General features: G+C 58.3%; 1 protein-coding gene across 3 annotated transcripts in view; it reads right to left on the reverse strand.

Moving 5' to 3' along the window:
• The window catches only part of PTPRF (protein tyrosine phosphatase receptor type F), an 83,559-nt gene that overhangs the window by 30,970 nt on the left and 40,334 nt on the right, over nt 1-12,255 (reverse strand). For all 3 annotated transcript variants that reach the window (XM_061122157.1, XM_061122158.1, XM_061122156.1), the window contains one exon: nt 8,775-8,885. In XM_061122157.1, the coding sequence (XP_060978140.1) occupies nt 8,775-8,885 (111 nt within the window). The remainder of the gene's footprint in view (nt 1-8,774; nt 8,886-12,255) is intronic.

Consider the following 12,255-nt stretch of genomic DNA (forward strand, 5'->3'; position numbering starts at 1 on the left):
GAGAGATCCAGGCACGCTAGGGTGGAGGGTCCTCAGAGCAGGACTGGGGCAGGGCAGAGGGTCAGACTGGAAGTGACGTGGCCACCTTCTCTGAGGCCACTGCCTCCACCTCCAGGCCATGATCCCCGGGGAAGAGATGAGGGTAGCAGCAGGACCACCTCCCAGGACCTCAGCCACGCTCAAGGCAGAGCCTGAGAACCCAAGAGGAGGGGCTGCCTCCAGGAGGGACTGGACAGGGGCCAGAGTTCTGGGCGGGCCAGGGACGTGGTCCGCGGGCAGGATGGGTATGACGATGGCAGTAACATGATGAGGGTACCGAGCAGACGGCTTTCGGCACCAATGGACAGGGTCTCAAGGGGGAGGGTGGCTGTTCCTGGCCACAACCTCCAGCCTTGGGCTCCCCAGGAAAGAAGCTGTTCTGAGCTTCTCAGTTCAAGGTGCAGCCTGGACCCCCCCACCCAACCTGCCAAAGTCTCGAGCTTGGTAAAGACATTCGGAACATGCAGAAGGAGGGAAGGCAAGCAAAACCTAGCCATGGGCAGACATGCTTGGCATGCAGACAAGGCATGCAACAGGTGGGCAGAGGCTGGGGTGTGTCCTTCCTGGGCACCCCTACACGCAGGGCTGAAGAAGGCAGGCAGCGAGGCGAAGAGACCCAGAGGGGACCACTCAGGGTGCAGGTCTCTGAGGGTCCTTGCTGGGGAGCCCAGGAATGCAAAGGACCCACAATGCCACATCGGGAACACCTCCACCACAGGTGCCAGACTGCTGCTCGCTCAGCCTAAAAGCACGGAAATCAGAGCTGGAAGTAACTGCAGACACCACCTGGTCCAACCTGTGACCTCACTACACAGAGGTCAAAGCTGCAACCCACAGACCAGACATCCAGCAAATCACCATGTCCTGCTAACACACCACCTAAAATATCTTTCCAACACTTTTCTTGCCAAGTCCACAGGTGAATGCCACCTCCAAAGTCCAAGCCACCAGCCTTCCCTGGATTACTATACTGTGTTCTCCATTGCTCCTCCTGCCCTGGTCATCCTCTGACCCAGTCACTGGCCCTCCACAAGTAACCGGCACAAATCCTTATCTGTTCACATCACCTGCCCTGTTAAAAACTGCATGGAACTTTAAATGACTCAGCCCAGACTACGGGACCTCACTTTGCTCAGCCTCAGCTGTACCCACGCTGCCTCCCTCCGAAGCCTCCAGTCAGAGCCAAAGGACTGCCAGTGCCACGGCCAGCACCAGGGATCGAGTCTACTTCCCTCTGTGACCCACGCTCGCTGGGGTGTCAGCGTGTCTCCTCCTAGAATTGGCATCCACGTCTTCTTAGGAGAACCATCTCAGCCCCCACTCTTGGTTCATGGGATATGCAACCCAGACGTGGCTCAAGAGATAGAACCTTTGGCCTTTTGTGAAAACTATTAAGACACGTGGCTCTTCCTCTCCACTTCTGGTCTCTAACCTGGGGGGTGGGGGGCTGGGGACCACCTTGCACAGCACTCGAAAGGACCTGCTTGAGAACAAAGGAGTTATTGAGGAGGGCAGAGGTAGAGACAGAGACAGACAAATGCCTGACCAAACTGTTTAAACACCGGGATCCAGCCCTGCCTGACGCCAATCTACCTATACTTCCAGTTTTGTAAGACAAGTTTCCGTGTTTCGCGTTAAGCTGACAGAAGTGGGCTTCTGTCATCTGTCCTAAAGCTGGGGGGGTCTGCAGTGATGACGGAACTGTTCAGGTAGAGCAGTGCTGTGTGGCAGGGGGACACGTGGGTCCCGGGGGCATGGCTGGCAGGAGAAAGCCACGACAAAGAGCTTCCTTTGAGCACTCCCCACAAACGGCAAAAGGTGAGGTTGGGAGGCTCGGACACGGTGCAGGCACTGCCTGGGCTCTGGTGCTGAGCCTGGGGCACAGGTCATGAGGCGCGGCATGCCCGCTGGTGAAGATGTAGCCTGGCTCAAGCAAAAGGGCTCAGCGGTCCTAACTGACCAACTCTCTCTTTGCCGCTCCTCTCTGCCAGGGGCTGCCCCGTCTCCTCCTCGTGCATGGGCATCCAGTTAAAGAGGCGGGAACTGACAGCTGACACTCAGGGACGTGTTCATACACGTACTGGGAGCAGGTCCGTGGGATGAAAAGCTCAGGCCCCTTTGAGCCCTGGCTCACAGGGTGAATGGAGAGACTGGGGCGGCTCCATGAAGAAGCTTCTGGGTCTGTTGAGGCTGGCGGGAGAACACTCTCCACTTGGCATGAGGATGGGCCCCAAGCCTGTGTCAGGGACACACCTGTCAGCTTGACAGTGGTCAGTGGCAGAATCCTGGGGCCTGATCGGGTCCCTGGACGTGAGAACAAAGAGCCCCAGGAGAAGGAAGTAGGTCCTTGGTGGATAAACCTTAGGTCTCAACCTAAGCCGTGAAGAAAACTGACCAGGCTTTACTTCAAACAGTCCCGGAGGACAAGGTCTTCTTGCCAGCGCCAGGAAATAAGGGCCCTTGGGGAACCAACATTGAGAAGGGTTTGTTTTTATTTTTAATTCCCCCCCTTCCAGATGCAAGTGGAAGGGAGAACCCCAGGGGCTAAGGATGAGTGAGAGGTCAGAGATGAGCCTTAGCATCACTCCTAGCACCAGGGCAGGGCCTCAAGCCCAGGGACTCCTGGACGGCACACTCCAGCAGGGCACCTCCCTTCACAGGCCTGCTGGGCTTCAGCCAACACAAAGAGCCTGAATGGGTTTCACTGCAGAGCAGACTCATCTTCCCCACGGTGTAGGGGCTAGGACTACAGAGAGGAGGTGGGGGTGACAGAGGCGGGTGACCACTTCCTGGGATCCTGAGTATCTGTGGAGTCCCGAATTCTGGACGGTCACCCCCCTGTCCCAAGTGCCACGAGTGGCTGGTGCCTCCCTGCAACAGTCTCACCGCCACTCCTCCTGCCGTCGCTGACACGAGGCCTCCAGAAGGGGCAGGACTCGCCCTGGACTCAGTCTATTGACAGCAGCAACAGCAGGGAAGGAAAAACCAGGGCCGGGGAAAAATGCACTTAGGGTCTAATCTTGAGCTCCAACAATGACGGTCTATTACTGTTCCCCGAGCATCCTTACTGCTGACATTTTATAGACAATTTCCAAAACAGGGCCTTGCCATTTCTGGATTATATTTCAGCTGTAACTTTTAAGTCTAATTATTTGAGCTGACAACCCCCTATAATAGGGCGGTGCGGCGCCTGGAGGCAACGGCATTCAGTGGAGTGACAGCCTAATCGCAGGGGGGAGGCAGCCCCGCAATCGGCATTCACTCGCGGAAATTTCTCTGATGAAAATAACACAACATTAAGGAGGGGATAAGGGGCAGGATTCACCGTATCAAGATAAAATAACTCTTTAATAAATAACCTTGTGGCTGCCGCAGAGCAGTAATTAAATGCTGGCGCACTCGGCACACAGTTTTAAGTAAAGCTGGAAAAATGTAAGATGTAATTATCAGCACCAAACAAATTACCAGCACGGCAAATCCCCCCCGGAATATTTAGAAACTCATTTCTGCCTTCCCATTAAATATTTGTGTACATGCTTATTTTTGGTGGAACCACAGAATGGGAAAAGGAGAAGGGACAAGGGACCGGGAGGGCGGGGGAGGGGGCCCAGGGGGAGGCGGTGGCAGGCTGGGCTCTCTCTGCTGATGACCGTTTTCTGAACTCGCCCCGGGCAGATTTGCCCGTTCAGCGAAACGGTGTAACTGAAATGCCCCAGAGCTCAGGAGTGCATATGATGATGATCAGGGCTGGTATCTGAGCCGAGGCTGCAGTCCTCCTCCCGACAGGCTCCCTCTCCTCGTGGAGGAAACCCAAGCCACAGAGAGAACACAGAGGACACCAAGTGGCCCGAGTCTGCTCCCTGGGGCTTCACCCAGTGGACAGGAGGGCCTCCTCTAACCGCTCAGACCAAGGGACAGAGAAAGGACCGCTGCCTGTGTCCTTGCCCCTCGGCCCCTGTTGCTGGACCGAGGGTGGGGAGTAGGGGCCTGGCCCCTCGGGTGTGAGACTGCTCTGGAATGGGCTGCTGCGAGGTCTTCAGGAAGCCCTCCCCGACCCACGGCCATGCTAGGGCTGCTGCGAGGCTCACATATAGCTCTAAGCAGCAGTTGACCGCTTGGTCAGATGTGAGCTCCTGGTCGAATGCCCAGCACCCAGCGTGGGGCCGAGGAAATGCCAGCTGTCTGGGAGAAGGGCTTGGACCAGGTGGGAAGACCCTCATCTGGATCTAGCTGGAGAGGGAAGAGACCAGTCAATGGGAGGCTTCCTCAGTGAGACAAAGTGACCCCACCCACCCTGTGCCCCAGACACTAAGCTCGGTGGGCACAGCATGACTGCCGTCCGGCCAGCTTCAGGGAGGTGCTCAAGGACAGTGCAGACCCTGGAGGACGTTCACCCTGGGCTGCAGGATCTTGAGGGGTGAGCTCATTCTAGATTAGCCTTCCCCTTCATCTTCCCAATGGTTTCAGCTGAGCTCTAGCAAATATGGATTTTAAGCAAGGGGGTGGTGGAAACTGTGTAAGGCCCCACAGGTGCACATAAAGCCCTACAACTCTTACAGAGCCCACAACCACTTCTGAGCTCCACCTGGAGCAGACTGCTGGCCTGGCCTGGGCACAAAGGCAGGGCCAAGTCTTGTGCCATGCACCATGCCCACCCAACCTCCCCAGCAGGGGAGCCCAGCTAAGGGGACATGCAGACACGTGGGGTGGTCAAGGACCCAAGCAGCAGAAACATGCGGGGCAGTGGGGCTTGCCCACCCACCCCTGGTCCTGCCCGCCTGCCGGCTCAAACAACGGGAGCACAGAGCCCGACAGGCGGGCAGGCCTGACGGGGGCGAGCCCGAAGAGCTGACCGAGCCCGCTGGTCCCTACTGACGGGGGCATCCCGTCGATGGGCGAACTGTAGATGGATAAGAAGTGAAAAGGACCAACCTTCTCGCTGATCTGAGAGATGAGAGTTTGGGTTGATGGCAGAGTGCGATGAGGATGAGGAGGGAATAAAAAAAAGACAAGGAGAAACACAGAGAGAGTAAAAACAGGCCAACCTTCATCTGCCCACACAGCACGGAAACGAGACAAGACTCTTGTGCCCCACGCACACGCACGTGCCCACAGGTGCGCGCGGACCACGCCGCTCACAAAAGACTCAGGACTCATGGAGGACACGGGTGGACAGGGCTGGGTCCCGCCGGCAGGTGCCGGGCGCCAAAGGGTGGGACAGGGATGGGTGGGAGTGTGGCACAGGCAGGCCCCCGTGCCTCACGCGCACCCCAAAGCTCAGACAGACCCGCTGAGCTCAGGGCCCACCCAGCCCACAAACCCACCGAGGCACATGGGCCACTAGAACCCCACCACCGTGAGGAAGCCCCACGCTGCATGGCACCAGAGTGTGAGGAAGCTGGTCTGGAGCCTGTGGGGAGAAGCCACGGAGCCGTCGCCCCGTTTCGAGACAGCTGCGGCCCAGCAGCCAGGCCCCTGCAGAGAAGTGGGGAAGGGTGGGGGCAAGTAGGCCAGGCTCGGTGGAAAGCAGGGCCCATCCCTGGTCCCTGGCAGCTGTGTGTCCTAAGAGCTAGACGGGAGAGACGCTGTGGATGGAAGGAGCGAGTGAGTCACTGGGGGAGGGAGTGGGATGGAGAGGCTGGTCCACCCGGCATGCCTGGGCCTGCTAGACCGTGGGTGGAGCTGCAGGCAACTGAGCAAAGTCAGACGAAACTCGGTGGCGCAGCCCCTGTGGTGCTTTCCCCGCGGCGGCAGCAGCTACTGACTGCCTAGCACGTCCTGCGTGCCCAGCACCAGGCTGGGAGCTCTCCACGCACGGCCCTGTGAAACGCGGCCGCTGTAGGTCTCAGAGAGGTGGTGGGAGCCCCGAGTCTGCGGGACAGAGGAGGGGTGTGAGGTGGACACTGGGGCCAAATCCGAGGAGGAGACATGACCTCGGGCCCCGTGAACGTGGCAGGAGACACATGATGGAGATAGAGACAGATGGAGATAAGACCCAGAGCAAGGCTGTCCATCTGAAGAGTGCTTTGTAATGGCGGGGAGGGAGGATTCCCCCAAGAGACATTGGGCAAGGTCTGGAGACCCTGTGAGCTGTGACCAGGGGGTGCTATTGCATCCAGTGGGTCGGTAAACACCCCAAAATGCACAGGACAGCCCCACACAGCGAAGGGTTACTTGGCCTCAAATGTCAATGGTGTTGAGGTTGAAAAACCTGGCCTGGCGTCCACACCAACTGGTTGCTGAGGTTGAGCCCAGTGGGGGCCTCCCACTGGCCTGGAGGGTGACAGGTGCCCTGTCTGGAAGGAAGCTTTACCGCCGCTCTGCCAGGAAGCAGGCGGGCAGAGGCCAGCAATGGAGGCTTTCTCCATGTGTACCCACCCCCAAGAGGGGTTCAGGATACAGCAGCTGGTGTCCCAGAAGAGTAAGGGGCTGATGGGGTTATCAGCACTGCTGGGGCAGAAAGCAGGGGCTCTGCCAGGACTGTGATAAGGAGCGGGGGTGGACCCCAGATGCCAGGGTCCTAGCAGCATGGCTTAGGGTTCTGTCCTAGGGCTACAGGGCAAATCTCTCTCTGCAAAGCAGGGCAGGTACAGATTCAGGTGGGGCCTGGCTATGAGACATGTCCTAGGGACAGACTGAGGACTGGCCCCACGGGTACAGATTCAGGTGGGGCCTGGCTATCAGACACGTCCTAGGGACAGACTGAGGACTGGCCCCACAGGAATGTGTGTGTGCGCCAGTAAGAGGGAGGGAAAACCAAAGTGAGGTTGTCCCTATTTTAGGATTCCTAGCAAGTGGGGCTAGAACTAAAGGAACATCCACATTCCTGGCCCAAAAGGCCTGTGGAAATAGGCCCAGGAAGGCAGTTCAGGAAGACCTGTGGAAGTGGGGGATGGGCCATGGCAGGACCCAGTTAAGAGTCCTGTCTGAGCCCATCACGTGCGGACAGTGGAGTTCCCATAGACAAGGAGGTAAGAACTGCCTGGTCAGGGCCGGAGCCACCAGCTACAGCATCTGAGCTCAGCTCATCCAAAGAGACCCACTGTCCCACCTCAGGCTGAGGCCAGGGTGATGGTGACTTCAGAGAACGCTGCCCCGCCAAGACGATGATGAGGAGCTCAGCCACCCCAGCTCTGGGCTTTCTGCCTTAGTACGGTGCCTGTAGCTCTGCCTGCCCCTCCTCTCCCTAGTGCAGCCTCATGCAGTGAAGGATTTCACTGTGGAGGCCTTGAAACTCCACATTCTCAACCTGATGGTCTTCTGGAAGAAGTGCTGGGTCAGATCAACACAGCAGTTGGAACTGTCTGGGTGGAGGAGGGAGGTCTCTGAGCAGGGTCTTCAGTTGCTCCTCTCAGAGGGAACTCATTAGGACCCAGTGCATTGGTCAGAAGCTCTGCTGAGGGCAGCATGGGGGGAAGGCCGTGCAATTTGTGACACGCTCATCTTGGCCATCTGGGTGACGGGCATGCTCCTAGCCTCCATGCCCTGAAGCTGCTCCTTAAGACAGTTCAGGTGAGCCCTGAAGAGCAGAACACCTGAGAAGGGGACCACTGGGGACCTCCCATCCCATGCCCCCAGTTCTGATGAGGCATCAGCCACCCTCTGAAGCCCCATTTTCCCCTCACCTGTGGCCTCTTAGTATCTTGTGCCCTGACAGCACAGCCCCTTAATAAGCTCACGATTGATGGCCTAATTCTCTCTGATCTGATCTGTCTGACCACGTGGCCCTGAAGGGTGGGACAGGCCACTGCGATCACCCTGCCCCACAGCTTGGCTTGAGCAGACAGGCAGATGACGCCCGCTGTGAAGCTGTACTAAGCACTTAGCGTGATGAAATCATCACTGCGAAGAAGCGGCATCCACTTTCCTTTAGAAATCCCCCGAGGGGAGACGGTTTCACTTTTCACGACGCCCATCTATGAAGGAGGGTTAAGTGGGGGGTGGGGGGGTAGAAGGGGTGCCAAGGGCCGTTCCTCGATACTGTGTACACAAAACCCAGAGTGTTCTCAGGAAGCAGCAGGTGGCCAGCTTTGGTTTCCCTTGGGCTGGGAGCACAACAGACTGGACAGGCCAAAACAGCCCCAGACCCTCTCTGCTGGGCACCTGGACTTGTGAACACGTGACCCACTTAGTCCCAGCAAGAAACACCTCAAACGCACGAGGTGCTCACCTGCAGGGGCTCAAAGCTGCCTGGGCCTGACCCCCCTACACAAGGGTCCCGGCTGATGACAAAGCACAGCTGGCTCCTCCTCCAGGAAGGCCCAGGCAAACCTGGTCAAAGGCAGGTACATCTGGCCTGAAGCCCACCCTGCTAGGGTGGGCAGGACAGACTCAAGGAAGACCAGGCAGGTGTGAATATGTTCACACACAGACATGTGCGCCTACTCACACACACACACACACACACACACACACACACACACACAGTCTGCTCGGAAGGCTCTAGACTCTCATGGGGCTCCAGGCCCATGAGGCAGGACCTATAAGAGATACAAATGCTCCCAAGAGCGGCTGTTCCCAAAGGGCCTGTGGGAGGAAGGCAAAGTCGGGCGGATGTTAGGAGCTTGCCCAGTGCGAGCTGCTGCTGCTACGGCTGCTGCAGAGAGAGGCAAAAAGGAGGAGAGACAAGACCCAGGGCAGCCAATGGGTCCACACCAAGGTTCTGGGCAGCAAGCCCGGCAGGTGTGGCTCGCCCCACAGGGTCAGGCAGGGCTGGACACCACCTGAGTCCTTACCTCGCACGTATAGGTTGGCAGGGGCCGAGTAGCGAGTGCCTGCGGAGTTGGTTGCCACACACTCGTACTTGCCTTGGTCCGACTCCTCGCTGCTCTCAATCTGCAAGGCACCTGTGGGGACACAGAGACGGCGGTCTGGCCTGGAACCTGAGGAGGGCTCTCGACAGCACCCAAGGCTCGGGTTGACCAGATGTGGCAGGCATCAGGGCCACACCTGGCACAGATGCTGCTTCCGGGAAGCTCTCCCTGACAAGCCCAGAGGCCTCTTGGACGGAACCGAGGGTCAAGCTCCGGATATCAACCCCACCCCACTCGTGGTCTAGCTGGGCCTGTGGACTCGGCCAGGGGCTCCACCCCAACCCCCAACTCCACCAAGCAACTGCCACGCTCTGGCCAGTACGCAGTACTGGAGCCTGTTTGCTAATGAGCATCCCCAATCAGAGCACCACGGAGCCAGGCGTGGGTGGGAGCAGCCTGGAACCCATGGGCGTACAATGCCCTCCTCGGGCAAAGCCTGAGATTCCACTGCCCACCAGAACCCACAGGAAGGAAGGGCTGGCCCTGCGGGCCTGGGGCCCAGCAGCCTCTGCCCACAGAACCCCTCCTCCCCGCCCCCACCTCCACCCACGCCAGCCCCACCCATTCCGGCTCCTCTCCTCAGCCTGGTCCCTGCTAAAGTGCTTCGACCCACCGCGGCTCCTGCATAATTCAGGAGGCTAATGGAGGCTGCAGCTCCCACTCAGGCCAGCGCCCTGAGGGGCTGCTCTGGCCGCAGACGAACAAATAGGAGCCGGGGCCTGGGGAGGGGGAGAGGGGGGTGGGCGCTGAAAATGACCCTCACAGAGGGTGGAGGAAAGGGCCAGGGCCAGTCCTGGCAGGTCCAGGTACCAGGTAGGGGAGACCAAGGGGAGGGCAAGGTGGGGGATGGGGGTGAAACCAGGACGTGGCCACCCCCGGCCCCGGCAGTAAGCGCCTGAGAGCACTGCTGCTGACAAGGGTACACCGGGCGGACCGTCGTGACAGGAACACCCCGAGGCACAAGCAACACCCGCTCCCTGGAACAAGCTGACAGACAATCACACCCACGCAGGACGCTCCAACGGACAGTTAACAACCCCACAGGACACAGCCTGACAGAAACCCCTGCCTACACAGACCTACCCCACCCAGAGCCCAGGCCGGCTGACGGTCACACCCACACAGGACACAGACAGAACTGCCCGATCCCGCCCGACCCAATGGGAAAGGAGCCACAGGAGGAGCCCTCGTGGCCCAGGCTCCGGGGGGCGGGGGGTGTGGGGTCCCACTGCAGGTCTGAGCTGTAACAGCCTCTTCACCCCCTGATACCTCTCTTTCATCACCCAAATGCTAGGCAACAGGAGGGGCTATGAACACTGGAGGTGGGGAGAGGGATACTTAGGCTCAACCCCAATGCAGAGGGAGAAAGGGCTGGCCGGCTCTGTGGTCCTGATCAGCCCTTCCCACCAGCATCAGGGCACATGAGGACCCAGGACACATGCCAAATACCCAGCTCCTACGAGAACAGCCCTGATGGGCACCCAACAGGTCATGTTTATGGGATGGATGGACGCTGTCACAGAAAACGCTCATTCAAGCAGATGCGGGTCAGGCCCCCGGCCAAGGGGCGAGGGGGCTGTACGCAGTTCAGCTGAGGGGAGGAGGGAGCCCTGGCAGCTGGTGCCACAGGTGAGAGCAGGAAGTGGCACCTGGGTGGAGGAGGAGGCTCCCCTGCGTTAAGAACCAGGACTGGTCAGGGGACCCCATGCAGACCCTGAGACTACTGCACACAGAAACCCCCAAATCTGGAACCAACACCATGAGCCTGCAGTGGGGACTTGGTCCCATCTTCTGCTCTGAAAACAGCTTGAGCCTGAACTCCGAGGGTCTAGAGGTGCCCAAGGATACTGAGAGGCGGGGAGAAAACGATGTGAATACAAATACTACAGAAGCCACCATTTTACAGGATGTCTGCTCTGGGCCAGACCATACGCAATCCTCTCCCTCTGCTCTAGTCATCATACCCCATGAGGTGGGTCCCTGGCCTCAGCCTAAACAGGAGGAAATAGACTTTCGAGAGAGAAACTGAGTTTTCAAAGGACATGAAGTGAGTCAAACTTGAACGTGGCTCTTCGTGGATCTTTGAGTCCAGTCTGGGCTTGGAATCCCAGAATGTAGGGTCCTAAAGCATGAAAACAGCTGGAGCTCATAGGTCAGGGGATCAGGCTACCTAAGACCCTGTTAATTTCTATTGTCATTCCAGCCTCTGTTAGTTTTAACTGCATGTCCTTCCTAGTGTTTGCTGGACTGAGGGATTTACAGGGGGAGCCTCAATCTACCACAGGGCCGGATGCTGAAGGGGGAGCTAGCAATAATTAAAGGTCCCAAGACCAAGAAGGTTCTTGAGAAGGAAGGCAAGGCTTGGTCATGCTCCCCCACCTCATGGGAAGATTCTCCATCTCTGGCTAGCCTTGAAGACCAGGGCCTCGCTTCCCTGCAGGAGTCAGCAGAGCCCCTTCTGTCTGTGGGGCTGGCCTAGAAGGCCTGGTCAGTGGGCTCGCAGGCCCAAGGCAGGGATGAGCCGAGTTATGTCCACAATCCAGACTTGGAATGGATGAGTCACAGGAGGGGATGGCTGAGAGTGGATGCGTGTGGTGGCCGGTGGTGCTGAGGGGCCGGAGCTGGAGATGAGGAGGCTGGAGAGGCGGGGATGGGGGAGGTGACGACGGGACGGGACGGGATGGAGTGGTGGTGACGGCGTGGCGAGGCGTGGCGTGGCGAGATGCACGGACAGCATTCTTACCTCTGATTGGTGAACCACCTGGCGAGGTAATTTGAATGCAAATAAGATCAGAGAGAAGCATTAGTACAAAAGGAAGGAAAGCCACAAAAAGCCAAATCAGATAAAATAAAACGCGAGAGAGGGCCTTAATAAATACACAGAGAAATTGAGGCCTGGATAAGGCCACTGCAAGTGGTATGTGAGCAAGCGCCAGCTGCGTGGAGGCGAAGCTGTGTTCCCCAAGTCACTGGCAAGGCTCTGAGGAGGGGGACAACTGAGCCCTAGGTCAGCAGGGCTGGGGCGGGGGTGATAGGAATCAGGACAGTGAGGCAGGGTTCCTGAAGACCCCATGGCTGAGGTCAATGCAGGGGGAAGGTGAAGAGAAGAGGCGATAACCCCACCCTGCAGGGACTCCTGAAGTGCACAGGATGAAGCAGGATTTCAAAATAGAGGACTTACCCAAAGTAAAGCATTTAAGCAGTCAGAAAAAAGGGCTAAAGGGAGGGCTCACTTCAGGCCACCACCAGCCCAGCCCCCCACAAACACACACACCAGCCCCCTCCTCACCATCCGGTGGCAGATCCCTGTGATGAGGTCACTCAACCCTGCTAAACAAAGTGACTGCAGAGTACCCCCAACCTGGCTGGTGAGAGGCAGAGGCCATTCCCTGCACCCCTTTGC

Source organism: Dama dama, chromosome 20, assembly GCF_033118175.1.
Source record: "Dama dama isolate Ldn47 chromosome 20, ASM3311817v1, whole genome shotgun sequence".
NCBI classification, from domain to species: Eukaryota; Metazoa; Chordata; class Mammalia; order Artiodactyla; family Cervidae; genus Dama; species Dama dama.